Raw genomic sequence first — 25,726 nt, 5'->3', positions numbered from 1 at the left:
AATTAATCATAAAGTGTCGCATCGTGCAATTGATTTGATCATGAAAGAAGTGATACAATTTGAGGCGGGTAACTATGCCGGAAGAGAGTGTATTTGTCCTAACATGACAAGTTTGGTCCTCCCATGTCGGCATGTCATAGCCAATTACAATGACAAACTTATTCCGATACAAGATGTCGATCCCATTTGGAAACAATTATCATTCCATGAAACAATAGTTGATCAAGATTTTGGAGGAACATTTGCCGATACCGAGATCGGAAAAGCGCTAGCGGCGAAATATGATACATTAACACGGGGGCAAAGGCAAATATGGTTGAGTAATTTGAGTAACTTCGTATACCCACAAACTAGGAACAATATGAAGGAACCACCTAAGAGAAAGAGAAAGGGGAGGACTTCTACGAAAAAAAGAGGAGTATAGTAAGGAAAACGGCAAAGGAATTGTTGGAAGAATCAAAGAAAATAGATCCTTCGGGTTATGAGTTGTTGAGAAAAGCCTATGAAGCGGAGGATGAGATGGAGGAGGATGTTCAAGGTAGAAACAAACGAAGAAGAGGTCAAATGGAAAAAGAAGAACCTAGTCATCGAAATGTACAAGAAAAAGTTCTTGAGCCTCCCTCTCAAGAAAGTTCAACAAGCAAAGTTGATTTTAAAGGAAAAGGTCCAGTCTTTCGTTCCAAACAACTAGCAAAAAACGAAGTTATTAAAGGAAAAGGTTCCAAAGAATGCGGAGCAAAAGTTGGGGGAGTTAAAGGAAAGAGTTCCAAAGAATGGGAAAAAAAAATTGGAGAAGTTAAAGGAAAAGATTCCAAAGCATGTGTAACAAAAGACGAGGAAGTTAAAGGAAAAGGTTGCGAAGTTCCCTCCCAAGGAAGCACAAGAAAAAAACTTGGCGGTAAAGCCGGTGTTAAACAATTAGCAAGAAATATAGGAAAAAGTCCGATTGTTGGAATATTTCCTTCAAGTGAAAGGAACGGTATGGTTCGTATTCCAAACACAACTTACAAATCACCCCCTAAAGATGAGGAGGGTCGATATTTCCGGAATTTATATATCATATATGAAAATTACCTTCCTTTTTTCCCGGACTTTGTTCGTGACTATATTAAGGCCACGGATGAGGTAGATGGAGATTGGAATTGTGGTTACCACGTCTTCGTTGATCGACTTGGACCCTTTGAAGACGCGAAAGATTGGGATTGCTCACAAGTTGACTATGTAAGGCAAAAATGTTTAATTGAACTACGTGGGCACCGAAATTATTACATACCAATGATGAGATTTGAAAAAGAAGAGTCCGAGACGGTGTTAAAAGAAAGGTTTGTCACATGGGAAAAGTGGTTACACGGCAATATTTTGAGAAGTGAGTATTGTATGTCCATCCCAATAAACAGCCAACTACTCACCAATGCATTCAATTGTGTTATCCATTATATCTCAAATGCATTGAGTTTCACATTTGCACCGACAAGGATACCATTTGACGAAGAATCGGATAAAACAAGAAGAGTGGTGATGGGTTACGTATGCGGAAACCATTTAGTCGGCCTCCAAATGAGTGAAGGATGCCCTTTACCTCCATTATTTGATTGTAACGAATGGTCCAAGTCTTGGTGTATTAGATTCAAGGAGAGTTTTGAATTTGGGAAGGCATTGCAAATGTCAAGGAGTAATGTCTCATTTGCATTGATGAGCGATGATGAGGATGACTAAACGTTCGTGAAGGGTGGTGAAAACATTTTGAATGACTCACTAGTAATAAAATATTTTGTCTAGAAGTGATAATTGAGTCGTATGTATTTTGGTATTTTGTCTAGATGTGACAATATTATATGTATTTTGAAGATATTCTCTTAAGTATTTTGTTGAATTTGTTTTTTATTGATAAATTTTTTTCTTGTTTCATTACTAACCTCATATTACAAGAAGTTCTATTACAACCCATCAAACCACGTGACATTACATATAAATTGCAACCATTAAACCACATGACATAATTTTGATTTTGCATTTCACTTTAAAACTAGCAGCACAAATCCAATTTTTGGACTTATTCATTCATTCTAGCTAATACTAAGCCAAATTTGTGCATTCACTCAAACATAAAGATACGTAAATAGAATTCATTCTAGCTAATACAAGCCAAAGGAAAATTTCATTCTTGAAAAGAAAACTTGTTCATAACAACCAAAGGAAACTATATAGTCTTCTGCACCAAAGGAAACTTGTTCATAACAACCAAAGAAACAACCAAAAGAAACTAAATAGTCTTCTACAATTATGACATTGATAGAGTTTAAGGACAATTACGACCACGACCTCTTTTTTTGCTTTTGTTACCACCTCGAGTACGAGGACCGTCACGACCACCATGACCCCGACCTTGACCCCGACCATGAGCATGCATATCCTCTTCATTGGTTTTAGAACTACTAGGTGATTGCTGACGTTGACTAGTACCCACATCTCTACTCCTCTTCGTGCCTCTCTCTAAGTTCTCGTAATCCTTTTTTGGATCCGGCAAGTCTTTGATTTGTTGTTGGAAAACCTTTACTTGTGCACTTGTGAGGCCCTCACCTTTTTGGACGCATGGAGTCAATGTTTGTGCCAAGTGAAGGCATTTCTTTTTCTATTTTTTACATATCAAAATGAAACATATTAGTACAAACAAATATAGTGTTATGAAATGGCGTCATGAAAAATAACAACTTTACTTACCATCTTGAACTATAGCGCCTTCCAATCCATATCAAATATACTTCTCTTTTCGGCTTCACGCTTCTTGTTTTCTTGAGCCTTTTTGATATATGATGCCGCTTCCGGATCATTATTAATCACATGAGGATGACCAAAATGGTAATACCATTCCAAATAACCTTCTTCGGCTTCCTTTGTGCCTAGAATAGGAATGAGCTCCTTCATGCGGACTTGGTATAGTGCATTATTGCGGTCGTTCCAAACATCAATACTTGGCTCTGGGTTGTAGTTGAGCACGACATTGGCACTTTTTACGGAAGAAGCATTAGCCAACAATTTGAACGATTCATGAGTGACTTTTTCTTGCACATAACCATATTGGCGGAGAACTCGACGTGGATCGGCCATTACGTACCCATGAGGATGAAACAAAGGCCCGTTGTAAGATTCCAAACTTGAAAAAACACGATGATCAATCTCTTCTCCAAAATTATCTTCCTTTAGATCTAAGTAAGGATCAAATATCACATCTTCAACATTGAGAGCATCCATTTTCAACCTTAAATCAGCTATCTTCTCTTCTTTGTGCTTTACTTGGGTACCAGTGAATACAAACTTCTTTCCTATAGGACGACCAATCTCATCGTCTGACCAAGATGTAGAAGGTCTCATGGTCAGAAAATGGTCATATACCCATGCCTAACAAATTATATATAACCATAAAAATTATATACATAAAACCAATAAAAAAGAAATGATAAATATAACAAAACCGAAACTATATAAATTACCTGAAAAAGACCAACATTCCCAGCAAGTTCAGTGGCTCCAACCCTCGAAGCTTTTCGAAAACTATCAAGTAAAAAAGCGAGGGTGGCAGTGCCCCAAGCATACTTTTTGGTCTCCTGCAATTTTTTTAACCATTGTAGATAGTGAGCATTAAATCGATTCCCCGAGTTATCAGGAAAGAATATGGTACCAAGGGAATGCAATAGGAATGCGGTGGCTGTACGGCGAGCTCTTGTTTCATCTATCACCTCATGACGTTCTACTACAGCCTTTTGTGTTCCTCCAAACATATCTTTCAGATTCTTCACAGTATCTTTTTGACAGGTATAGATGGACCTTCTCTTGCCTACTTAAACTGTTTCTCCGTCTCAGCTTTCTCCCATCCAAGTGTGTCTTTAACAAGGACATAAAGGTCTTCCCAACTCATATTTTTGTCAAAACCTTCAGAAACAAATTTTCCTTCAACGTTTAAGTTCAAGATTTGCTTCACATCATCCGGGGTTATTGTCATCTCGCCGAATGGAAGATGAAAGGTATCGGTTTCTAACCAATATCGTTCTCTAAAGGCACAGGCAGTAATATAATCAAACTCATGTTGGTGGTTGAGAATTCCATTACCTAGCCATGTATCCACTACAAGATCACGAACCTATTTACATTCTTCACCTAACGACCAATAACCAGCCTTTTTATGTTTCAGTTTCTTTATCGCAATTTCATGATCTTACAAAGAATGTATAAACAACAAATTTGTTAAGACAAAGTTGTTAAGGCAGTAATAGAATCAAACTCATGTCTAAATTATACCAAATAAACAATATATCAAGTTGAACAAAATCATGAAAAATAAGAGAACGTTATAGATTATTACCCTGCTTTCGCAAACCTTAGCAGCCCATGAATGTGGATAACCAAATAAGACCGCAGATTTATCGGGCGCCTCACCCCAAAGTGCACCATTCTTCTTCTTAGGCAACAAATTACTGCGTTCAGGAATATGCTTGCCTTTTGGTGAAGGTTTCTTCCTCGGCTTCTTTTCCTTCACTTGAGGTTTAGGTGTAGCTTCAGGTGAAGCAACAACAACTTGTTTCCCTTTTCCTTGAACAACAACTTATTCTTGTTGTTGTTGATTTGGTGTATCTCTAATCACGAGTGTACCTCCCGATATCACCGGTAGTTGAAATTGTTCCCCTTCAATTTCTAGATCTTGGAAAACATTATCTTCAATTTCAGGACATGTTGAGCTACTTCCTTGAATCATATCCTTCTTCTTCTTAGCATCCTTGTGCATAACTCTATGATCTACCCCACAATGAATATCATGGCGAGGTGGAGGAGTATCTTTTGGTGTTAAGTTATTTCCTCTATTCTTTTTAGGCTTTGCTCTATCACGATTCCTGCAAGTTACAAGAAATAGATCTTATAGAATCAGTATAGATGAATTAGTCACACAGGGCAATCTATTAAAAAAAAATTGTTCGGGCTTAATTACGCCTAGACTCGACATATAGAAAACCTGGACGTCCAGCTTTACGCCTGGCAAATGTAGTGCAAGAACCTAGGCGTAAACCCAAAGTTGGAATTCTTCAAAACATCCAGGAAGAATTACGCCAAGGTTCTACATATAGCAAACTAGACGTCCTAAATTACTCCTGGAAAAAGTGTGAAAGAAACTGGGCGTAAACCTAAAGTTCAAATTTCTTCAAAACATCCAGGAATAATTACGCCCAAGTTTCAATCGAAGCGTAAAACTAGAATTGCGCCTAGGTTCTCCATGGGAAAATTCAGTAACTAAACCTAGGCGTGAAATTGGAATTACGCCTGGAAATCAACTAAACCTAGACGTGAACGACATGCAAATCAAAGTTTACGCTTGAATTGAACTAAACCTAGGCGTAAGTTCTTCAAAAACTAAATTACGACTGGAAAATCTAGTACCATACCTAGGCGTAACAGTAGCAGAAAGTAAATAAACCCTAATTTTACTTCGATTTCATTCGATTTAAGCACAAAAACGAGTACAAAAAGATGGGTTTGTTCGATTATTACCTTACATACACCATGAGTTGTTGTTGAGGAGTTTGAAAACTTGATTCTTCAATTGACTGAATCGGTGGAATGAGTTGAGGATGAAGTTGAGGTTGATTGAGATGTTGGATCAGTTTGCTTGTTCCTCACTTTCATATAGATTTCAATCCAACGATGTTAAGGTTTTCGAATCGCCGATTAATCGAAAACGATGAAATGAATTGATGTGAAAATAGAAATTTACTGTGAAGAAGAAGAAGAGAAAGAGGAGAAGAAGAAGAGAGTAGGAGTCAAAAGGTTGAAAGTGTGAAGATTAGATTAGGTTTTTATTCTGTTTTTGTTTTAATTTTAATTGAAGGGTAATTTAGACAAATTGGTATTGAATCAAAAATATCCCTTAACAAGATTTTTGGTCACCAAATATCCAAGTGAAGCCCCTCTAATGGAGTGTGACACTCCAATAATAGCCTTCTAAAAATTGTAACAGAAGTGTTTAAAGTCGGTGTTCTGCAAAACAAATACTAGCACATGAAAGGAATTATAAGTTGGTTCACATCATCATGCTCTAACTTTTATGGAAGCCTACTCGAGTGGCAAACAACATCGCATGTCAGCGGACATAGTTAATGAATTATGCAGCGTTGGAACCCGAAGATACCAAAAAAAGAGCTTCCGGTTAGTAATTTCATTACTGTACTGTTGATGATTTCTAGTTATCTCGTACCACGAGAGCTAAGAGAAGCAAATTGAGGAGGACCACTAGACGTCGACATTGATAAGAAGCTACCGTACCGACTATATTACCATAATTCCCCCCTGCATTCACATTTGACAGTACACATGGTGGGAACGAGATGATTTAGAAATGGGGGATCTTAGGTGTCGGTGGTACAACCCTCCTCCTACATCCACAAAATCACAAAATACGCGTACTACAACTATATCAACTCATGTGTGTCCCCTCAACATCCCCCACTGACTTGATGATGGCTAATGGGTGGGTGTTGAAGAAAAAGAGAAGAAACTAAGAATCCATCCCCAAATTTCAATCTTTAATTAATGTCGGGAACGGCTTTAAAAGAAAGAAAAGGAATAATAATCTAATTACAGTTCAAAGAAAGAATAAAAAATAAACAATCTAAGTTTGTGTTATTCATTTGATTTGTGGTAACTAACGACTTCAGTCATAAATTAATAGCGCTTGGATCAAAAAAAAAAAAGTTATTATTTTAGAGAAGTTATTAATTTATCGAGTTAAAATTTAATTCATCCAAGCCTAGCTGGGATCATAGAATTTTATTATTTTAGCCAAGTAATTAATTTATCCAGCATCAATTTATCAACGTTCAATTATAGTTTCGCGGCAAGAATCGTTCTTTGTTACATTGAGTACGGTCAGATTAACATGTCACGTAATAATCTTCTTTTTTTTGGTAACAGAGTGGCAGATAATCAAGTTGCCAGTTAAATTACTAGTAATTTGATCAAGACATGAATTTTGTTCTCGCTTTCTAGAAACTATTGATCCACACTGATAGAACCTAACCCCATTTCTGCCGTGTCAAATCTGCTACATCTTAGCAAAAAAAATAAGCTAAATAAAGTGTTTCTGTCACATTAAGTTGCCCATAACTTCCTGCCGAATGATTAACTATTGCAACTTTCATTTGCCTCCCGACTGATCCAGATGAATGTGAACTAGAAGAACTAGCATACTATCCTAGTACTTGATCAAGATGGTTTAAAAAGAAGAGCAATCACAACTAATAGTGGTAGCATAATGGTTGATAAAATGACACATTCACAGATTCACTCTACTAAAAGAGACTCAAAGGAGATCTGCTATCTCAGTGCATGTATCATGGCTTTGAATTGTATATGTTTATATTCATAAAAGGGGTGACAACAACGGTGGTGGCAGAGAACAATGAGAGCAACACCAAGGCATGCAAGCAAACTCTAAAGAGGTCCAGAGTCCAGACTAGCAATAGCCTTGTGATTACCCTCCCTTTCTCATAATACAATGTAATTAAATAATTTAAAGGTATTATTAACAGCTAAACCTAACACACTCGCACCACTTTTCTTTCTTCTTTTTTCCCTTCATCATACAAAAATACTATTTCTTGGTTCTCCTACAAGTTTATACTGTTTCATCCATAAAAAAGATAGACCATGATACAACTGCACATCAACGTATAAATAAAATAATTTGACAATCTCTAAGAGTCTTTGTTTTCCTACCTAATTTTGTGGCTTTACTTGTTGCTGCTGCTGCTGCTGTTTTTGCTTCTCATGTTGTCGGAGTTGCTGTTGATTCTTGTTATGTTTGATTAGAAGTTCAGCATAAAGAAGCTCATTCCATAAGTCAGGAACTCCTGGGAGACACCAGTGACTGCAATCCTGAAACCTCAAAGGAGATCTACGTTCCTCTTCTGGCACATTCTTTTTCCTATAAACTGATGGATGAGCATCTTTCCGATAGTCGGTCATTCTTGTAATATTCAAGTACTTGACCGGTGTTTTCATCTCTTCCAATACTGATTCCAATACTTTCATTTTCGGGGGATAAGCTGTTAAATATGCATCATTCTTAATAGGCTCGGTCTCGTGATCACATGCCCCACCAGAATTCCATTGGCCACCACTAAAATAAACAGGATAGTTAGAAAGATGACAAATTGCTCCTCCTAATACATGGGAATTCTGATCTCTGATCGAAATCCCCTAAAACGGATACATTGATACGTAGAGTGTAAAGGTAACACTAAGATTACAGGTTTGTAAGTCAATACCTGAAGTGAGAAGCTGAATAACCCCTAAACAGAACATGTGACTTTGAAGGATTTACATTAGCGTCAATCCATTTTGCCCACGTTAATAAAGCTTCATGAAATGCATCGACAACGTTCAACGATCCAAATACATGGTTTCCGACTTGATAATAATCCTTCCTACAAATTTCTTGAGTAATTCAGTTATTCACTTTGAATGGTTCCTTTGTTTTGACTTGAATTGAAGTTCTCATCTAATGATAAAGACAGAGACAGTAAAGAGCGAAATCAGCAGGACCGGTAAATGGATATTTATACATACCCCTTTGAAGTCTTATCATGAGTCCACCAATGTCCAGTGTTGAAGACAATTACATCTGCATCTTTATATATTGATGATGATTTCTCAACTACATCGAGTCGGAGGGTTTCTTTTTTGGTCCCATTAGTATCTGGCATTTCCCATTCTTGAACTAGGAATGGAGATCGGACAAACTCGATTTTGCAATTATAATCCTATCAATTCAAGCCAAATCCATGATCAAACAAGAATGTTTATCTAAGAGGTTGGTGCAAGAACTAAGTAACAAACAGTTATTATAGCTACAATCTGAATTAAACAAATACTAAACTAAACAATAAACAGAAAAGGACGAAATTTGGACTAAAAAATGCACTTAAAAAACCAATTAGAGATTACTAAGAACAGAAAAGGATAGAATACCTTGAATATAAAAGCATAAGCACCTTCAGTTCTAAATTCACGTTTACCAGATGCTTCAAACACCTTGGTTTTATCTGGAACAGAATTTCTAAGTATACAAACAAGTGATTCCCACATGTTCCTATTAAGAGAATCACCAACAAATACTAAACGTTTATCTCTCAATAATTCCAACATATCTTTTCCCTTCAACCTGCATTACCACAGAAATGAACGATTTTCATTAACTTTAACCAAACCCCAAACAGGAAAAGAGACTAAAAATCAAAATATAAAGATCTCACCTTGGAATATCACAGTCCTTTGGTTGCCATCTCATTCTGTCATAATCCTTATCAAGTCTACCGTTAAGATGACAATTGAATGATTCATCTATATGTGGGCAAGACCCAGGTTCGTAAAGTGGATATGAATCATCTTTCACCCAGTTTCCATCGTATATATTGCAATTCATCAATGAACCCTTCACTTTGTTCTTCGTTATTTCCTTTGTGATGTTGACTGCTTTGATGCCATTAGATGAAGTATTATTTGTGTTTTTCAGTAAAGACGAACTAAAATTTGAAACTTTATTCTTATCAACAGAGGGAGATTTCTGTGGTAATGGTGTTGGTGGTGGTGGTGATGGGACAACTGTTACCGTCAGATTCAACTTGGTCGGATTTGTTGGTGGTGGTGTAACAATAGCCGTTGAATTACTGGTATTAACTGATCTAGTTGAATTTGGGTTAGTTTGTAGAGTGGGTTGAGAAGAATTAGGGAAAATGTAAGAGACGATAGATGGCGTAGAAGAAGAATCAGAAATTGTAGAAGAAGAAGTAGAGAAAAAATTATTAAACCATGGAGAAGTAAAGTTAGCAGAAGGATTAAAAGCAACAATGGCAGTGAAGATAACAAAAGCAAACATAAAACCATAAGCAAAAACTGTTGTTCTTCTGGTTTTCAGAACAGAGAAGAGATTTTTAAAGTCTGAAATAAGACCTCCTCCTCCTCTACCACCATCTCCATTGAAGAGTTGCTTTTCTGAATCTACCATGGTTTTCTTCTGAAAAAGGAAAGTCTGAACTGAAGAGACAAGAAAGAAGAAAGGAGATTTTGGTGAGACTAAAATGGTATTTCGTGGAGCGAAAAACAAGGTGGTAATGGGGGATATGGGAAGCAGAAGATTTAGGAAAGCTGTAAAGGCGATCAGCGTAATATTGGACAGAAATGTATATTGTATGGTCTTTATTTTCCAGGTAATATCGAAAGTGCCACTCATTTGAATTTCAGTGGGACATATGGTGGGTCATTTGGACAATCTGAATTGGCTCTTTATTTTAGAAGGCTATTATTGGGGTATCACATTTTATTAGAGGGGCGTCAACTAATAAGATAAAACGGGTCATCCATAAATAATACTTATCTCAAATAATTTTGTAATGACCAAATAACTCTTATTTAGCAAATTTTAATTTAGTTTAATTATAATCTAATTAATTAATGATTTGATTAAGACTAACCTAGACGTAAGACTAATCTAGACGTAAATTAAAATTAACCTACTAACCTAGACGTAAGACTAAAACTAACCTAGACGTAAGACTACATTTTACGGTTTGAATAAACTAAACCTAGACGTAAGACTATATTTTACGGTTTGATTAAAACAAAACATAGACGTAAGACTACATGCAAATCCTATTTTACGGTTGAATTCAATCCGAACCCAGACGTAAGTTCTTCATAATCAAATTTTAAGTTTAGAAATTAAACCTGAACCCAGACGTAACACCAGCAGAAACGTAACTGAAGTTGAATAGAATTACAATTGAAGTTACGAGGAGAGGAAGAGAAGAAAGATGAAGAGGAGCAGTTTTTTCTTGAATTAAAATAGAAAATATTAGGTTTTTAAGTTTTCATGTTAGTTCAAGGGTAATCTAGACATTTTGCTTTGATATTAGGATATCCCATAACCATTTTTTTGGACACTAAGAATCCAAGTGAAGCCCCTCTAAAGGAGTGTGTCCCCAATAATAGCCTTCTTACTTTATGAGTTCAGTATGGGTCTGTATAAGTCTCATCTCACTTTCAACATTTTGAGTTTTCGGTTCTTTACCGTAAAATGTGTTGCCGAAACTTTACTTACCGGAGTACTCTGTTTTTTGTTCCTTTTCTGCTTTAGAAAACATTGGAATATGGTTTAGCTTTTAGTCGTCTATTTTGAAATTACGGAAGAAGTACCTGTAGGGTGTAGCAGTGCTTGTATGTAAGCTTACTTTTACCGTCACCAGTTTGATGAGTACACGGCAAAGGCTGGTAGGGCTAGATCTGTGTAAAATGTCGGCAGGATATACATCGGAGCGAGTCATGCAAACCGAGTTGAAGACACCACTGTAGTGAACACGAAGAATCCCGTTTTGGAACGCTATATAAACCATTTTAAGATATTTTTCTTAGATCGGAGGAGAAGATTTTATTAGAAATAAAAGAATCTATAAGAGCTATAAATTATATAGGCTGAAAAATCACATCCCAATTTATTTTTTATTTTTTTTGAACATCGGGGATTAAAGCTCACAAGAGCTATCACAGACCCCGATTACAGGACGACGTACAAGACAAATGAGACCGTACTAGTGACCAACACATCGATACTTTCAGGGAACAACAACTGAAATGTTGGAGTCTTGCAACAATAGAAGAAATGTTAGATGTATCAAACAATAAATATAAAGAATCGTATCAAACAACTCTACCACGAACAAATTGATGAGGGCACAATCACAGGTTCAACAAGCTGTCCTTAACACATTAGTTCGCGGGTATACTCTAAAGTAATGCTAAACCCCAACGTGCGAAGATGTGTCCAGGATAAGACTGCCCGATATAACTTGTATTAGCACAATACAAGTTACCCACTCTTAAACTCAGCAACGGGGATGGAAGTAAAACGCCGCACGAAAATAAAAGCAAGAAGATGAAGAAAAGACCTAGAGATGGTCGCTGCTTGTGTGTTTTGAAAAGAGATTTTCGAGTTGTATTTATAGGAAAATTAACTTGCAAATCAAGTTAGGTTTAGGTTTTTTCTTATAAAACGAGTTTTGTTTCTTGTAAAACAATTAAGCACAAAAAAGGAATTTTTCCATAAATAAAACTCTTAAATAAATTATTTATCAAGTTAAAAACTTGCAAAAAATAATTTCAAGTAGACACGGACTTGGTGCTTGGTACACGCGCATGGGCATGGGTCGAAACATGTATTTTTCAAAAAATAATTTCAAAAAAGGAATTTTTCCATAAATAAAACTCTTAAATAAATTATTTATCAAGTTAAAAACTTGCAAAAAATAATTTCAAGTAGACACGGACTTGGTGCTTGGTACACGCGCATGGGCATGGGTCGAAACATGTATATTTCAAAAAATAATTTCAAAAAAGGAATTTTTCCATAAATAAAACTCTTAAATAAATTATTTATCAAGTTAAAAACTTGCAAAAAATAATTTCAAGTAGACACGGACTTGGTGCTTAGTACACGCGCATGGGCATGGGTCGAAACATGTATTTTTCAAAAACTAATTTCAAAAAAGGAATTTTTCCATAAATAAAACTCTTAAATAAATTATTTGTCAAGTTAAAAACTTGTAAAAAATAATTTCAAGTAGACACGGACTTGGTGCTTGGTACACGCGCATGGGCATGGGTCGAAACATGTATTTTTCGCCCCACCCGCACCACCCACATTGTTTTACAACATATCCATGAGAACATGGTAATATAGTGAAGCACCTCTTTAGTTTTCCACAATGTGGGACTAAAGGTTCCATTTCATTCACTCAAAAATGAGTGAGTATCCTTAGACCCTTAGGTCATGAGATCAAACCACATCAAGACCAAAAAATCATTTATTAAATAACTCATTTTCTCCAACATGAAATACCCCAGGCATAGCAATGATGCCAATTGAAATTCACACGGTAACCCGATACAAAAGACCAAACGATACATCAAACACTAGTCTCATATGGTATCACAAACAAGGTCCAACGTCACAACAGACAAGCCCAAATCAAACTATTATCTTAGAAAATTAGACCCAGACAGACGCAACACCACCACCCAACGAGGAACCCTATCCGCCACCGTTGCATCATCACGGAGAGGAGAACTACCATCACCATGTACCAATACAGCTTCCATCAAGAGTTTCAAGACATCCTTTAGCAACCATCACTTTTATCGCTCCCATAGAGGCAGAAAAACAACGGCTTTACAGAAGTCGCAAAGCTGCACCACCAGTCAGACCACCACCAACATCACCACTGATAACTACAAAGAAAAACCACTTTCATTCCAAAGTAAAACACATCAACAGCAAATTGGAGAGAATCACTACCATCACTTCCAAAACAAACCATTAATTTTAGTAGTATGGAGGAAAACTGCAGCAAAAAATTGTCGGAAAACACCCAAAAGCTTAACATACAAAAGAGAAACAGGTATCTACAGTATGAACAAGAGGTATTCTCACTCGATTTAAGCCATAATGTCCCAAATTGAGCAAGAATCAGGCTAGATACAAAAAGAGACGGTATGGAAGTTTAGTTTCTTTTTTTTTCCCGCAGAGAGAGAAAGAGACTATCTCGGCAAGATATATTTCCGAAAAATCGCATCCCAATTGTTGCCTACAGAAACAATGTAATTCCCAGAAGTTGATGCCTAAGCTAGAACAAGAAATTTACTTCAATGATCAGATCGTCATCCGTTTTGAAAGTATGCTTATTCTCAAAGATACGAGCATTCCTCTCATTCCAAATTACCCAAACTATTGTCGCAGGAATCACCATCAGACGATTTAAACTCTTGTAACTATCCAAAAGTCAGCAGTGAGCAAAGGGCGATTCTTATGGCAATATACAAAACCAAATTTTTGTTGAGCCGGGTGGATGGTCAAATGTGGTTTCGAATCCCTAGATCTAAATTTTTCGGAATTATTTTCTTATTGTATGCAGTCGTAAAGTGGTAATATATTTGTTCCTACGCATTCTGCAACAGGTGTGAACTTCTAAAGGAAGTGTAAGGGGTAATACATACAATAAATACTTGTTATTCTTGGCTGGAAGAGCAGGACTGGTATAATGCGCCACTATAGTAACCTCTTTATCCTGGTCTAAACCATGTCTTCAGAAAATCAAAGCAGAATCCATGGACCTTAATATTGCAATTCAATGGACTAGTTCTATTACTTTGCAGTTTACCAAGGGTTTCTGGTCAATGTCAGGTCGGGTATTTTTAAATACATTTTAGTGCCTTTCACACTTGAGGCAGAATATCATGGCGTTGTTTCTTTGCATCTAGGCCTAGCCCTCCCCTCTATGGCCTAGTCATTGTGCTATTTTTAGTTTTATAAAGGATCACCTTTTGGAGTGTAATCTTAGTTAATAGATTTACAGTCATTTTTCTCTCTATTGAAAAATCACTTTCAATCCAAACCAAAACACATCAACAACAAATTAGAGAGAATCACTACCATCACTTCCAAAACAAACATTAGCTTTAGAAGAATGGAGGAAAACTGTTCCAAAAAACTGTTGGAAAACACCCAAAATTTTAACAAACAAAAGAGAAACATGTATCTACAGTATGAACAAGAGGTCTTATCACTCGATTTAATCCCTAATGGCCCAATTAAAGCAAGAATCAGGCTAGATCTAAAAAGAGACATTCTTGAAGTTTAATTTATTTATTTTTCCGCAGGGAGAGAACGAGAAGATCTTGGCAAGATAAATTTCCGAAAAATCGCATCCCAATTGTTGCCTATAGAAATAATGTAATGTCCATAAGTTGATGCCTAAGCTAGAACTAGAAATTTTACTTCAATGATCAGATCGTCATCCGTTTTGAAAGTATGCTTATTTTCAAAGATACGAGCATTCCTATCATTCCAAATTAACCAAACTATTGTCGCAAGAATCATCATCAGATGATTTCAAAACTTTTGTAACTACGCAAAGGTCAGTAGTGAGCAAAGGGGAATTTCTATGGCAATGTACAAAACCAAATTTTTGTTCACCCGGGTGGATGGTCAAATATGGTTTCGAATCCCTAGATCTAAATTTTTCTGAATTATTTTTCTTATTGTATGCATGCAGTCGTAAAGTGGTAATATATTTTTTTCCGAGTATTCTGCAACAGATGTGAACTTCTAAAGGAAGTGTAAGGGGGTAATGCACACAGTAAATACTTGTTATTCTTGGATGGAAGAGCATGACTGATGTAATGCGCCATTATAGTAACCTCTCTATCCTGGTCTAAACCATGTCTTCAGAAAATCAAAGCAGAATCCATTAACCTTAACATTGTAATTCAATGGACTAGTTTTGTTGCTTTGCAGTTTATCATGGGGTTCTGGTCCATGTAATGTCAGGCCGGGCATTTTTAAATACATTTTAGTTCCTTTCACACTTGGGGCAGAAAATCATGGCATTGTTTCTTTGCATCTAGGCCTAGACCCCCCCCCCCCCCCTATGGCCTAATCATTGTACTTTTTTTAGTTTTACAAAAGGATCACTTTTTGGAGTGTAATCTTGGTTAATAGATTTAATGTCAGTTTTTTCTATATTGAAAAACCACTTTCAATCCAAACCAAAACACATCAACAACAAATTGGAGTGAATCACTACAATCACTCCCATAAAAAACCATTAGTTTTAGAAGTATAGAGAAAAACTGTTGCAAAAAACTGTTGGAAAACACCAAAAAGTTTAACAAACAAAAGAAAAACAGGTATCTACAGTATGAACAAGAGGTTTTATCACTCGATTTAACCCCTAATGACCCAAATCAAGCAATAATCAGGCTAGATGTAAAAAGAGGCGGTCTGGAAGTTTAGTTTCGTTTTTTTCCGCAGAGAGAGAAAGAGAAGATCTCGGCAAGATATATTTCCGAAAATTTGCATCCCAATTGTTGCCTACAGAAACAATGTAATGTCCATAAGTTGTTGCCTAAGCTAGAACAAGAAATTTTACTTCAATGATCATATCGTCATCTGTTTTGAAAGTATGCTTATTTTCAAAGATACGAGCATTCCTATCATTCCAAATTACCCAAACTATTGCCGCAGGAATCATCATCAGATGATTTCAAAAAAATTGTAACTACCCAAAGGTCAGTAGTAAGCAAAGGTCAATTCCTATGGCAATGTACAAAACCAAATTTTTTTTGAGCCGGGAGGATGGTCAAATATGGTTTCGAATCCCTAGATCTAAATTTTTCTGAATTATTTTGCTTATTGTATGTAGTCGTAAAGTGGTAATATATTTTTTTTCGAGAATTTAGCAACAGGTGTGAACTTCTAAAGGAAGTGCAAGGGGGTAATGCACACAGTAAATACTTGTTATTCTTGGCTGGAAGAGCATGACTGATGTAATGCGCCATTATAGTAACCTCTCTATCCTGGTATAAACCATGTCTTCAGAAAATCAATTCAGAATCCATTAACCTTAACATTGCAATTCAGTGGACTAGTTCGGTTGCCTTGCAGTTTACCATGGGGTTCTGGTCCATGTAATGTCAGGTTGGGCATTTTTAAATACATTTTAGTGCCTTTCACATTTGAGGCAGAAAATCATGGCGTTGTTTCTTTGCATCTAGGCCTAGCCCTCCCCCTATGGCCTAGTCATTGTACTTTGTTTAGTTTTATAAAGGATCACTTTTTGGAGTGTAATCTTGGTTAATAGATTTACTGCCAGTTCTCTCTATATTGAAAAACCACTTTCAATCCAAACCAAAACACATCAGCAACAAATTGGAGAGAATCACTACCATCACTTCCAAAACAAACCATTAATTTTAGAAGTATGGAGGAAAACTGTTGCAAAAAACTGTTGGAAAACACCAAAAAGTTTAACAAACAAAAGAGAAACAGTTATCTACAGTACGAACAAGAGGTTTTATCACTCCATTTAAGCCCTAATGGCCCAAATCGAGCAAGAATCAGGCTAGATGTAAAAATAGGCGGTCTGGAAGTTTAGTTTCTTTTTTTTTACGCAGAGAGAGATAGAGAAGATCTCGTCAAGATATATTTCCGAAAAATCGCATCCCACTTGTTGCCTACAGAAACAATGTAATGTCCATAAGCTGATGCCTTTACTTCAATGATCAGATCGTCATCCGTTTTGAAAGTATGCTTATTCTCAAAGATACGAGCATTCCTATCATTCCAAATTACCCAAACTATTGTCGCAGGAATCACCATCAAACGATTTAAACTCTTGTAACTATCCAAAGGTCGGTAGTGACAAAGGGCAATTCTTATGGCAATATACAAAACCAAATTTTTGTTGAGCCGGGTGGATGGTCAAATGTGGTTTCGAATCCCTAGATCTAAATTTTTCGGAATTATTTTTCTTATTGTATGCAGTCGTAAAGTTGTAATATATTTGTTCCTGCGCTTTCTGCAACAGGTGTGAACTTCTAAAGGAAGTGCAAGGGGTAATGCGCACAGTAAATACTTGTTATTCTTGGCTAGAAGAGCAGGACTGGTATAATACGCCACTATAGTAACCTCTTTATCCTGGTCTAAACCATGTCTTCAGAAAATCAAAGCAGAATCCATGGACCTTAACATTGCATTTCAATGGACTAGTTCTATTGCTTTGCAGTTTACCAAGGGGTTCTGGTCCATGTAATGTCAGGTCGGGTATTTTTAAATACATTTTAGTGCCTTTCACACTTGAGGCAGAATATCATGGCGTTGTTTCTTTGCATCTAGGCCTAGCCCTCCCCTCTATGGCCTAGTCATTGTATTATTTTTAGTTTTATAAAGGATCACCTTTTGGAGTGTAATCTTAGTTAATAGATTTACAGTCATTTTTCCCTCTATTGAAAAATCACTTTCAATCCAAACCAAAACACATGAACAACAAATTAGAGAGAATCACTACCATCACTTCCAAAACAAACCATTAGTTTTAGAAGTATGGAAGAAAACTGTTCCAAAAAACTGTTGGAAAACACCCAAAATTTTAACAAACAAAAAAGAAACATGTATCTACAGTATGAGCAAGAGGTCTTATCACTCGATTTAAGCCCTAATGGCCCAATTCGAGCAAGAATCAGGCTAGATCTAAAAAGAGACATTCTGGAAGTTTAATTTATTTATTTTTCCGCAGGGAGAGAACGAGAAGATCTTGACAAGATATATTTTCGAAAAATCGCATCCCAATTGTTTCCTACAGAAATAATGTAATGTCCATAAGTTGATGCCTAAGATAGAACTAGAAATTTTACTTCAATGATCAGATCGTCATCCGTTTTGAAAGTATGCTTATTTTCAAATATACGAGCATTCTTATCATTCCAAATTACCCAAACTATTGTCGCAGGAATCATCATCAGATGATTTCAAAACTTTTGTAACTACGCAAAGGTCAGTAGTGAGCAAAGGGGAATTTCTATGGCAATGTACAAAACCAAATTTTTGTTCAGCCGGGTGGATGGTCAAATATGGTTTCGAATCCCTAGATATAAATTTTTCTGAATTATTTTTCTTATTGTATGCATGCAGTCGTAAAGTGGTAATATATTTTTTTCCGAGTATTCTGCAAAAGATGTGAACTTCTAAAGGAAGTGTAAGGGGGTAATGCACACAGAAAATACTTGTTATTCTTGGTTGGAAGAGCATGACTGATGTAATGCGCCATTATAGTAACCTCTCTATCCTGGTCTAAACCATGTCTTCAGAAAATCAAAGCAGAATACATTGACCTTAACATTGTAATTCAATGGACTAGTTCTGTTGCTTTGCAGTTCATCATGGGGTTCTGGTCCATGTAATGCCAGGCCGGGCATTATTAAATACATTTTAGTGCCTTTCACACTTGGGGCAGAAAATCATGGCATTGTTTCTTTGCTTCTAGGCCTAGTCCCCCCCCCCCCCCTATGGCCTAATCATTGTACTTTTTTTAGTTTTACAAATGATCACTTTTTGGAGTGTAATCTTGGTTAATAGATTTAATGTCAGTTTTCTCTATATTGAAAAACCACTTTCAATCCAAGCCAAAACACATCAACAACAAATTGGAGTGAATCACTACCATCACTCCCAAAACAAACCATTAGTTTTAGAAGTATAGAGAAAAACTGTTGCAAAAAATTGTTGGAAAACACCAAAAAGTTTAACAAACAAAAGAAAAACAGGTATCTACAGTATGAACAAGTGGTTTTATCACTCGATTTAACCCCTAATGGCCCAAATCAAGCAATAATGAGGCTAGATGTAAAAAGAGGCGGTCAGGAAGTTTAGTTTCTTTTTTTTCCGCAGAGAGAGAAAGAGAAGATCTCGGCAAGATATATTTCCTAAAATTTGCATCCCAATTGTTGCCTACAGAAACAATGTAATGTCCATAAGTTGTTGCCTAAGCTAGAACAAGAAATTTTACTTCAATGATCATATCGTCATCTGTTTTGAAAGTATGCTTATTTTCAAAGATACGAGCATTCCTATCATTCCAAATTACCCAAACTATTGCCGCAGGAATCATCATCAGATGATTTCAAAAAAATTGTAACTACCCAAAGGTCAGTAGTAAGCAAAGGTCAATTCCTATGGCAATGTACAAAACCAAATTTTTGTTGAGCCGGGAGGATGGTCAAATATGGTTTCTAATCCCTAGATCTAAATTTTTCTGAATTATTTTTCTTATTGTATGCAGTCGTAAAGTGGTAATATATTTTTTTTTCCGAGCATTTAGCAACAGGTGTGAACTTCTAAAGGAAGTGCAAGGGGGTAATGCACACAGTAAATACTTGTTATTCTTGGCTGGAAGAGCATGACTGATGTAATGCGCCATTATAGTAACCTCTCTATCCTGGTATAAACCATGTCTTCAGAAAATCAATGCAAAATCCATTAACCTTAACATTGCAATTCAGTGGACTAGTTCGGTTGCCTTGCAGTTTACCATGGGGTTCTGGTCCATGTAATGTCAGGTGGGGCATTTTTAAATACATTTTAGTGCCTTTCACATTTGAGGCAGAAAATCATGGCGTTGTTTCTTTGCATCTAGGCCTAGCCCTCCCCCCTATGGCCTAGTCATTGTACTTTGTTCAGTTTTATAAAGGATCACTTTTTGGAGTGTAATCTTGGTTAATAGATTTACTGCCAGTTCTCTCTATATTGAAAAACCACTTTCAATCCAAACCAAAACACATCAGCAACAAATTGGAGAGAATCACTACCATCACTTCCAAAACAAACCATTAGTTTTAGAAGTATGGAGGAAAACTGTTGCAAAAAACTGTTGGAAAACACCAAAAAGTTTAACAAACAAAAGAGAAACAGTTATCTACAGTATGAACAAGAGGTTTTATCACTCCATTTAAGCCTTAATGGCCCAAATCGAGCAAGAATCAGGCTAGATGTAAAAATAGGCGGTCTGGAAGTTTAGTTTCTTTTTTTTTCCGCAGAGAGAGAAAGAGAAGATCTCGGAAAGATATATTTCCGAAAAATCGCATCCCACTTGTTGCCTACAAAAACAATGTAATGTCCATAAGCTGATGCCTAAGCTAGAACAAGAAATTTTACTTCAATGATCAGATCGTCATCCGTTTTGAAAGTATGCTTATTCTCAAAGATACGAGCATTCCTATCATTCCAAATTACCCAAACTATTGTCGTAGGAATCACCATCATACGATTTAAACTCTTGTAACTATCCAAAGGTCGGTAGTGAGCAAAGGGCAATTCTTATGGCAATATACAAAACCAAATTTTTGTTGAGCCGGGTGGATGGTCAAATGTGGTTTCGAATCCCTAGATCTAAATTTTTCGGAATTATTTTTCTTATTGTATGCAGTCGTAAAGTGGTAATATATTTGTTCCTGCGCTTTCTGCAACAGGTGTGAACTTCTAAAGGAAGTGCAAGGGGTAATGCGCACAGTAAATACTTGTTATTCTTGGCTGGAAGAGCAGGACTGGTATAATGCGCCATTATAGTAACCTCTTTATCCTGGTCTAAACCATGTCTTCAGAAAATCAAAGCAGAATCCATGGACCTTAACATTGCATTTCAATGGACTAGTTCTATTGCTTTGCAGTTTACCAAGGGGTTCTGGTCCATGTAATGTCAGGTCGGGTATTTTTAAATACATTTTAGTGCCTTTCACACTTGAGGCAGAATATCATGGCGTTGTTTCTTTGCATCTAGGCCTAGCCCTCCTCTCTATGGACTAGTCATTGTATTATTTTTAGTTTTATAAAGGATCACCTTTTGGAGTGTAATCTTAGTTAATATATTTACAGTCATTTTTCTCTCTATTGAAAAATCACTTTCAATCCAAACGAAAACACATCAACAACAAATTAGAGAGAATCACTACCATCACTTCCAAAACAAACCATTAGTTTTAGAAGTATGGAGGAAAACTGTTCCAAAAAACTGTTGGAAAACACCTAAAAGTTTAACAAACAAAAGAGAAACATGTATCTACATTATGAACAAGAGGTCTTATCACTCGATTTAAGCCCTAATGGCCCAATTCGAGCAAGAATCAGGCTAGATCTAAAAAGAGACATTCTGGAAGTTTAATTTATTTATTTTTCCGCAGGGAGAGAATGACAAGATCTTTGCAAGATATATTTTCGAAAAATCGCATCCCAATTGTTGCCTACGGAAATAATGTAATGTCCATAAGTTGATGCCTAAGCTAGAACTAGAAATTTTACTTCAATGATCAGATCGTCATCCGTTTTGAAAGTATGCTTATTTTCAAATATACGAGCATTCTTATCATTCCAAATTACCCAAAATATTGTCGCAGGAATCATCATCAGATGATTTCAAAACTTTCGTAACTACGCAAAGGTCAATAGTGAGCAAAGGGAAATTTCTATGGCAATGTACAAAACCAAATTTTTGTTGAGCCAGGTGGATGGTCAAATATGGTTTCGAATCCCTAGATATAAATTTTTCTGAATTATTTTTCTTATTGTATGCATGCAGTCGTAAAGTGGTAATATATTTTTTTCCGAGCATTCTACAACATGTGTGAACTTCTAAAGGAAGTGTAAGGGGGTAATGCACACAGTAAAAATACTTGTTATTCTTGGCTGGAAGAGCATGACTGATGTAATGCGCGATTATAGTAACCTCTCTATCCTGGTCTAAACCATGTCTTCAGAAAATCAAAGCAGAATCCATTGACCTTAACATTGTAATTCAATAGACTAGTTTTGTTGCTTTGCAGTTTGTCATGGGGTTCTGGTCCATGTAATGTTAGGCCGAGCATTTTTAAATACATTGTAGTGCCTTTCACACTTGGGCAGAAAATTGTGGCATTGTTTCTTTGCATCTAGGCCTAGACCCCCCCCCCCCCCCCCCCCCCCCTATGGCCTAATCATTGTACTTTTTTTAGTTTTACAAAGGATCACTTTTTGGAGTGTAATCTTGGTTAATAGATTTAATGTCAGTTTTCTCTATATTGAAAAACCACTTTCAATCCAAACCAAAACACATCAACAACAAATTGGAAAGAATCACTACCATCACTCCCAAAACAAACCATTAGTTTTAGAAGTATAGAGGAAAACTGTTGCAAAAAACTGTTGGAAAACACCAAAAAGTTTAACAAACAAAAGAAAAACAGGTATCTACAGTATGAACAAGAGGTTTTATCACTCGATTTAACCCCTGATGGCCCAAATCAAGCAATAATCAGGCTAGATGTAAAAAGAGGCGGTCTGGAAGTTTAGTTTCTTTTTTTTTTCCGCAGAGAGAGATAGAGAAGATCTCGGCAAGATATATTTCCGAAAATCATTGTTCTTTTTTTAGTTTTACAAAGGATCACTTTTTGGAGTGTAATCTTGGTTAATAGATTTACTGTCAGTTTTTTCTATATTGAAAAACCACTTTAAATCCAAACCAAAACACATCAACAACAAATTGGAGACAATCATTACCATCACTCCCAAAACAAACGATTAGTTTTAGAAGTATGGAGGAATACTGTTGCAAAAAACTGTTGGAAAACACCAAAAAGTTTAACAAACAAAAGAGAAACGGGTATCTACAGTATGAACAAAAGGTTTTATCACTCGATTTAACCCCTAATGGCCCAAATCAAGCAAGAATCAGGTTAGATGTAAAAAGAGGCGGTCTGGAAGTTTAGTTTCTTTTTTTTTCCACGGAGAGAGAAAGAGAAGATCTCGACAAGATATATTTCTGAAAAATCGCATCCCAATTGTTGCCTACAGAATTAATGTAATGTCCATAAGTTGATGCCTAAGCTAGGACTAGAAATTTTACTTCAATGATTAGATCGTCATCCGTTTTGAAAGTATGCTTATTTTCAAAGATACGAGCATTCCTATCATTCCAAATTACCCAAACTATTATCGCAGGAATCATCATCAGATGATTTCAAAAAATTTGTAACTACCCAAAGGTCAGTAGTAAGCAAAGGTCAATTCCTATGGCAATGTACAAAAACAAATTTTTGTTGAGTCGGGAGGATGGTCAAATATGGTTTCGAATCCCTAGATCTAAATTTTTCGGAATTATTTTTCTTATTTATGCAGTCGTAAAGTGGTAATATATTTTTTTTCCGAGCATTCTGCAACAGGTGTGAACTTCTAAAGGAAGTGCAAGGGGGTAATGCACACAGTAAATACTTGTTATTCTTGGATGGAAGAGCATGACTGATGTAATGCTCCATTATAGTAACCTCTCTATCCTGGTCTAAACCATGTCTTCAGAAAATCAAAGCAGAATCCATTAACCTTAACATTACAATTCAATGAACTAGTTCGGTTGCCTTGTAGTTTACCATGGGGTTCTGGTCCATGTAATGTCAGGCCGGGCATTTTTAAATACATTTTAGTGCCTTTCACATTTGAGGCAGAAAATCATGGCGTTGTTTCTTTACATCTAGGCCTAGCCCTCCCCCCTATGGCCTAGTCATTGTACTTTGTTAAGTTTTATAAAGGATCACTTTTTGGAGTGTAATCTTGGTTAATAGTTTTACTGTCAGTTCTCTCTATATTGAAAAACCACTTTCAATCCAAACCAAAACACATCAACAACAAATTGGAGAGAATCACTACCATCACTTCCAAAACAAACCATCAGTTTTAGAAGTATGGAGGAAAACTGTTGCAAAAAACTGTTGGAAAACACCCAAAATTTTAACAAACCAAAGAGAAACAGTTATCTACAGTATGAAGAAGAGGTTTTATCACTCCATTTAAGCCCTAATGGCCCAAATCGAGCAAGAATCAGGCTAGATGTAAAAAGAGGCGGTCTGGAAGTTTAGTTTCTTTTTTTTTCCGCAGAGAGAGAAAGAGAAGATCTCGGCAAGATATATTTCTGAAAAATCGCATCCCAATTGTTGCCTACAGAAAAAACGCAATGTCCATAAGCTAATGCCTAAGCTAGAACAAGAAATTTTACTTCAATGATCAGATCGTCATCCGTTTTGAAAGTATGCTTATTTTCAAAGATGCGTGCATTCCTATCATTGCAAATTACCCAAACTATTGTCGCAAGAATCATTATCAAATGATTTCAAAAAATTTATAACTACCCAAAGGACAGTAGTGAGCAAAGGTCAATTCCTATGGCAATGTACAAAACCAAATTTTTGTTTAGCCGAGAGGATGGTCAAATATGGTTTCGAATCCCTAGATCTAAATTTTTAGGAATTATTTTTCTTATGGTATGCAGTCGTAAAGTGGTAATATATTTTTTCCTGAGCATTCTACAACAGGTGTGAACTTATAAAGGAAGTGCATGGGGGTAATGCACACAGTAAATACTTGTTATTCTTGGATGGAAGAGCATGACTAATGTAATGCGCCATTATAGTAACCTCTCTATCCTGGTCTAACCATGTCTTCAGAAAATCATAGCAGAATCCATGGACCTTAACATTGCAATTCAATGGACTAGTTCTGTTACCTTGAAGTTTACCATGGGGTTCTGGTCCATGTAATGTCAGGTCGGGCGTTTTTAAATACATTTTAGTGTCTTTCAAATTTGAGGCAGATAATCATGGCGTTGTTTCTTTGCATCTAGGCCTTGCATCTAGTTAATCTAGGCCTTGCATCTAGTCATTGTACTTTTTTTAGTTTTACAAAGGACCACTTTTTGGAGTGTAATCTTGGTTAATAGATTTACTGTCAGTTCTCTCTCTATTGAAAACCCACTTTCAATCCAAACCAAAACACATCAACAGCAAATTGGAGAGAATCACTACAATCACTTCCAAAACAAACCATTAGTTTTAGAAGTATGGAGGAAAACTGCTACAAAAAACTGTTGGAAAATACCCAAAATTTTAACAAACAAAAGAGAAACAAGTATCTACAGTATGAGCAAGAGGTCTTCTCACTCGATTTAAGCCCTAATGTCCCAAATCGAGCAAGAATCAGGCTATATCTAAAAATAGACGGTATGGAAGTTTAGTTTCTTTCTCTTTTTTTCCGTAAAGAGAGAAAGAGAGATCTTGGCAAGATAGATTTCCGAAAAATCGCATCCCAATTGTTGCCTACAGAAACAGTGTAATGTCCATAAGATCGTCACCTGTTTTGAAGGTATGCTTATTTTCAAAGATAAGAGCATTCCTACCATTCCAAATTACCCAAAGTATTGTCGCATGAATCATCATCATACGATTTCAAAACTCTTGTAACTACCCAAAGGTCAATAGTGAGCAAAGGGCAATTCTTATG

At 36.3% G+C, this 25,726-nt stretch overlaps 2 protein-coding genes across 2 annotated transcripts; both read right to left on the bottom strand.

Annotated features, from left to right (window-relative positions):
• Nucleotides 1–2,299: 2,299 nt before the first annotated feature.
• Nucleotides 2,300–3,779, bottom strand: LOC113312942 (protein MAIN-LIKE 2-like). The gene is made up of 3 exons (XM_026561675.1): nucleotides 3,492–3,779; nucleotides 2,740–3,399; nucleotides 2,300–2,632 (listed from the first exon to the last, which is right to left on the bottom strand). Exons 1-3 carry the CDS (start codon nucleotides 3,777–3,779, stop codon nucleotides 2,300–2,302), a joined length of 1,281 nt encoding a protein of 426 aa, XP_026417460.1.
• A 3,562-nt stretch (nucleotides 3,780–7,341) lies between these two features.
• Nucleotides 7,342–10,187, bottom strand: LOC113310477 (protein trichome birefringence-like). Its single transcript, XM_026559167.1, has 5 exons — nucleotides 9,300–10,187; nucleotides 9,016–9,208; nucleotides 8,614–8,807; nucleotides 8,313–8,471; nucleotides 7,342–8,164 (listed from the first exon to the last, which is right to left on the bottom strand). The coding sequence occupies exons 1-5, from the start codon at nucleotides 10,049–10,051 to the stop codon at nucleotides 7,762–7,764; spliced, it is 1,701 nt and encodes a 566-aa protein (XP_026414952.1). The 5' UTR covers nucleotides 10,052–10,187; the 3' UTR covers nucleotides 7,342–7,761.
• Between the last annotated feature and the right edge of the window lie 15,539 nt (nucleotides 10,188–25,726).

This window comes from Papaver somniferum, chromosome 9 (assembly GCF_003573695.1).
Source record: "Papaver somniferum cultivar HN1 chromosome 9, ASM357369v1, whole genome shotgun sequence".
In the NCBI taxonomy this organism is placed as follows: Eukaryota; Viridiplantae; Streptophyta; class Magnoliopsida; order Ranunculales; family Papaveraceae; genus Papaver; species Papaver somniferum.
The sequence above is the reverse complement of the archived record's forward strand: the minus strand, read 5'-3'. Positions and strand labels throughout refer to the sequence as shown.

What these genes read in the sequence shown, in the direction of transcription:
- LOC113310477 (XM_026559167.1), bottom strand. Translation starts at nt 10,051, where the DNA reads ATGGTAGATTCAGAAAAGCAACTCTTCAATGGAGATGGTGGTAGAGGA. An exon ending in AAGGACTGTGATATTCCAAG is followed by an intron (nt 9,209 to 9,299) that starts GTGAGATCTTTA and finishes GTGGTAATGCAG; the next exon opens with GTTGAAGGGAAAAGATATGT. An exon ending in CATGATAAGACTTCAAAGGG is followed by an intron (nt 8,472 to 8,613) that starts GTATGTATAAAT and finishes AGAAATTTGTAG; the next exon opens with GAAGGATTATTATCAAGTCG.
- LOC113312942 (XM_026561675.1), bottom strand. Translation starts at nt 3,779, where the DNA reads ATGTTTGGAGGAACACAAAAGGCTGTAGTAGAACGTCATGAGGTGATA. An exon ending in GGAATGTTGGTCTTTTTCAG is followed by an intron (nt 3,400 to 3,491) that starts GTAATTTATATA and finishes ATAATTTGTTAG; the next exon opens with GCATGGGTATATGACCATTT. An exon ending in TATTTGATATGGATTGGAAG is followed by an intron (nt 2,633 to 2,739) that starts GCGCTATAGTTC and finishes TGTAAAAAATAG; the next exon opens with AAAAAGAAATGCCTTCACTT.